General features: G+C 16.9%; 1 protein-coding gene across 1 annotated transcript; it reads right to left on the bottom strand.

Annotated features, from left to right (window-relative positions):
* Window positions 1-374: 374 nt before the first annotated feature.
* Window positions 375-2,968, bottom strand: PGAL8A_00524700 (conserved protein, unknown function; the record flags this gene model as incomplete). Its single annotated transcript, XM_028674083.1, has 4 exons — window positions 375-564; window positions 801-919; window positions 1,147-2,397; window positions 2,720-2,968. 4 exons carry the CDS (start codon window positions 2,966-2,968, stop codon window positions 375-377), a joined length of 1,809 nt encoding a protein of 602 aa, XP_028530472.1.
* Window positions 2,969-5,144: the final 2,176 nt, after the last annotated feature.

Here is a 5,144-nt window from a genome sequence, read left to right on the forward strand (position 1 = left end):
TTTTTTTTTTTTTTTTTTTTTTTTTCATATTTTACTATCAGTTCTATTTTTTTATTTCTATAATATATAAACAATTTTTTTTTAAATTAAAAAAAAAAAAAAAAAAAAAAAAAAAAAATGAACATGAGCATGAACATACAAATCGGATAGAAACTTTCATTTTTTATACACAAGTATTTTTTTTAATACATTTTATAAAACATATTTATGTATATAGAAGAATATATAAAATATAAATACAAAAAAAGAAAAACATAAAAGAAATAAATAAATATAAAAAGGTATAATATTTAAAATATATGAAAATATTAAAAAGATACAATGAGATAAAAGTTAAAATGTTGAAAAAAAAATTTTTTTTTATAAATATTATTTTAAAAAGATCCATCAAATCCAACAAAACCAGTTAATAAAAATATAGGAAAAAATTTCTTCTTTTCAATTTTTGAACACCAATTCCAAGCTGATGTTAATCGTCCATCGATACAACTTCCAGCTTCATTGAAATTATCACCACCACTACCATCAAAACCATGACGAAAAAAATCACAAGTTATCATCATTCTTCAAAAGTATAAAAAAAAAAATTAAAAGTAAAAATATATGAAAAATATAAATGAAAAAAAATATTTATAAAAAATATTTGAAATTAACAAGCACAGATTAATTATATAATATTAATTCAATTACAAGTTACATTAAAGATATTTTAACTATCAACAACCTTGTACATATATTTTTAATTTTTTTTTTTTTTTTTTTTTTTTCTTCTTTTTCTTTTATTATTGTCTTTTTTTTACTTTAAATTATGAGCTCCATTAAATTCACTTTTAATATAATTTTTCATTGCAGGAGTAGAATTATATAACTCATCTATTTTTTGTAGACATAAAACTATTGGTGTTAATATTCTAGGGACCTTAAAAATGAATCATGTAAAATGAAAAATTTATGTAAATTTTTTATCCATTTTATATATGCAAAAATTTATATAAAAATATAAAACTTTATCATACAAAATTATTTATAAATTTTTCATATACACAAAAACATATTGTGTCAATAATATTTTTTTTTTTTTTTTTTTTTTTTTTTTCGTGTATATATAAATACTTAATTTTTTTATAATATATTTTTTTAATTTACTTGTGTGTATTTATCAATAAACATGAAAGTGTTAGGAATATTAGAATCTCCCATATGAATCATGCTTGACCCAATCCATCCCCCTAGTTTTTTCTGAACGTTATGCAAAATTTTCTTCATAACACTTAATACTTTATGACCACTTTGTAATCTATTTAATCCTTGACCAGTATCTATTAATCTGTATGGATTTTTAAAATCAAGCATATCACTCTCAGCACAACTCCATAAGAAAAACATATGCTCTCCTATTTCTTTCCACAGATGAAGGGTTTGTAATACATACATATATTGTCTATTATGAGAATGTGTTAACCTACTTCCATGTTTTCCTGTTTCTATAGATAAGGAATATACAGAATCTTTTTCATATGGATCATAATAATTTTTTAAATAATCTATCATTATTTCACATGGTTCACAAAACATCTTTATGTGTGTATTATAATCACACAAACTGTATAAGCATCTTTCTATTTCTTCTGAGGTTAAATACTGTAAACACTCTGAATTATTCGAATCTTCTCCTTCCGCATTTTGCATGTTAAAAATTGGTATGTTTATTCTAAATATACTTTTTTTATTATTTTTATTACATGAATATTTCTTAGATAAATATTTTATTGCTTCTTCTTTTTGTTTGATTTGTTTTTGTATTTCACTTCTACTTCCTTTTGCGTTTATTTCCATAGTAGCAGTTTTAATTAAATTATCATGAAAAATATCAAATCCATTTTTTTTATCTTTTAGTAAATCATAAATTGTTTTTATAGGTGATACACAATTAAATGATAATAAATCATATATTTCTTCTCTTCTTGTATCCATTAAAAAGTACATTAATTTTCCATAACTACTTCTCATCCTGTCTGGATTTAGAATTTTATATCTTCTTCCTATTTCAAAAACAAAACTAAAAAAGCTACTATTGCTTAAAAAATCTCTATCACGAATTAATTTTTGTCCATTTTCATAATTATTCGCTATAACTAAACCAGATAATATAGAACATAACGTTTTTATTTCTTTTATAATTTTCTTACTTTTATTTCCACTATGTATTACATCTATTTTGTCTGTGTACTCACTTACTTCTAATGCACTTTCTAATAATCGTAAATAAAGTCGTTCTTCATATGTTAATCTTAATGGAATAAACTTACATAATTTTATATAATTATTTTCATTATCATCTTCTTCAGGTTTATCTTTTTCATCTAATTTTAATGTATCATATTGTTCATTTTCATACTATATACATACATAAAGAAAAAAAAAAAAAATTATTATATAAAAAAAAAAATTAAATAATATATATATATATATATATATATAAAACAAAATTAAAATTATGGATATCAAAATATTACCATAATTCAAAATTGATTTACATAAATAAGTAAATTAAAAGTATATTTAATTAACTATAAAAATATTATATATACATATTTTAATCAAAAAAACTCATTATATTGTAATAAATGTCTTAATATATTAAATACATAACATATATAAATATAAAATAAAGAAAATATATATATTTATATAAACTAATATAAATAATAATATTAACATTTTTAAGAATGTCAAGAGTATCATCTTTTATTTCTTCATCTATTATTTTGCTTAATTTGTCTTCATTATTCAATTTATCAATTAATAATATCAACTCTTGTTTATTTAAAAATTTCAGTATTTCAAAATTTTTTTTAGATATGTTTTTGTATTCTTTTATGTTTTTTTCGAAATATGTATCTTCCTCTTTAATATCATTCACTTCTTTATCATCTAAAATTTTTTTTAATTTATCATTTTCATTCATACTGTATAAGTAAAAATATAAAAACATATATATAAATATACATAAAAAATTAAAAATACAATAATTTTAATAATCTTTATCTCATAGTTACTTGCATAATAGAAATATTTTTAACTAAAAAGATTAGTTCATCTATTATAAATTATTAATATTTAAAATAAAGAAAAAACAAAGGTATACAAAAACTGTAAAATTTTTGTATTTGAAGTTAAATTGTATAATACATTTATATATTTTGTTTATAGATATACATCAACCAATTATATACAATAAATATTTCGATATTTTATTATATATTTAATAGATAAGCTCATCATTCATTTATTTTATGAAGCAACTGAAGAAAAAAAGAATTTTTTTTTTTTTTTTCTTTTTGATATTTTAATTTTCTAAAACTTTATTTCTAAAATATTTTATTTTTTTCTATTTTTATTTTTTGTATTATTTTTATTCTAAAAAAAAAAAACTCACTAATTAAAAATAAAATAAAGATAATTTTTTTCATTCTATTTTTAAAAAATTGTAATTTATCTTTGTGTATTAAAATTTAAAAAAAAAAATTTTTTTTTACTACACAATGTTGCTGTTATATTAAACATAGTTTTTTTTTTTCATTTTTTTTTTTTTTTTTAAATTATTAATTAAAAAATTTTTTTTTATTTTATCTGTTTATTATATTATTGAATTTTTATCTATAAAAATAGTAATAAAGAAAAATGTGAAATACAAAAAAAAAAAAAAAAAACTAATTTTCTTATAAATAGTATAGTATGAATTATAAAAATAAAATAAAAACTAACATATTTGTAAAAAAGAAAGAAAAGCTAACTCGAAATAATTAGATCCTTTATAATAAAAATATTCAATTTCTTAAAAATTTATGAGAGAATATTATAATTATTTTATGAAAAATATGTGTGTAAAACATTTCTTTCAATCTATTATTATTTTCTCTAATTGTGTATTTTTTTTTTAATTTTTACATAAAGGTTATTCGTTTAAAAGGGAATAAGTCTTTAGATAAATAAATTGATAAAAATGTTATAATTCAAACATTTATGAGAATTTTATCTTTCAATAAATTTCATACAAATATATTAATTTCTTCTTTTTTTTTTTTTTTTTAATATATGAAAAGATACACTTTAACTTCCTAAATTAAAACGTTCAAAAATATATATCTTAAAAAATGTCTTAATATATATAGTAATGTTTTATAGTAGTTAACTATCTATATATTTTATTTAATAACTTATTATATTTTAAATATTTGTTATTATTTTATATATAGTTTAAATTATAATTAATAAATTACTTTTTTTTTTTTCATTTTTCGTTTTCTATATTTTTTTTGAGAAATAAAATTATATTGTATATATGGTTTATCAAAAGTATTAGAAAATAAAATTTAATTTTTTATTATTAAAAGGGTATCCTTTTTTTTTTTTTTTTTTTTATTATTAACAGTACCAAAAATAAGATTTTTATTTAATGAAACTATTACTATTTACTTATTTTAATCTTAAAAGAAAATTTTTATAATATTATCTTTGCTATGTATATGAAAGAAAAAGAGTTATTCTAAAGAAGGAAGATTGTACCTTGTATATGTGTAATATATTATTTTAAAAAAAGTAAATTTACAATATATGTGTTTTTGCTTAGTATTTTATTAAATCTTTTATTTTAATCTAGTATAATCATTATATATTACCTTTAAAAACACTAAAAGACGTAATAATGACAAAAGGAAATTAGATAAACACTAAGAAAATATTATAATAGAACAACAGAAAAAAAAAAATATAAAAAAAATATTTTATAAACACTTTTCATTTCTTATTTTTACTACTTTTGCAAAAATCATATTTTATACATGGACTCATTTGTTTCTTATCAATTTTTTATTTTTCAATTTTTATTTACAAACTGTAATATTTAAAATGTTTCACCTCTGTATGTGTGTATATATGTTTAAATAATAAATTTTATTTATATACACATTTTACTTAATATTTTTATTTTATATTTAATATTTCACTGTTTAATATTTATATGTATTTTTTTCAAGTTTAATAATATAAAAAAGTATTTTTTAATTATCTATTTAATAAAAAAAAAAAAAAAAAAAAAATCATAAAAATCGAAACAAATATAAAAATTAAACCATAAAAAA

The sequence above is a fragment of the Plasmodium gallinaceum genome (genome assembly GCF_900005855.1).
Source record: "Plasmodium gallinaceum strain 8A genome assembly, contig: PGAL8A_v1_152, whole genome shotgun sequence".
Classification (NCBI taxonomy): Eukaryota; Apicomplexa; class Aconoidasida; order Haemosporida; family Plasmodiidae; genus Plasmodium; species Plasmodium gallinaceum.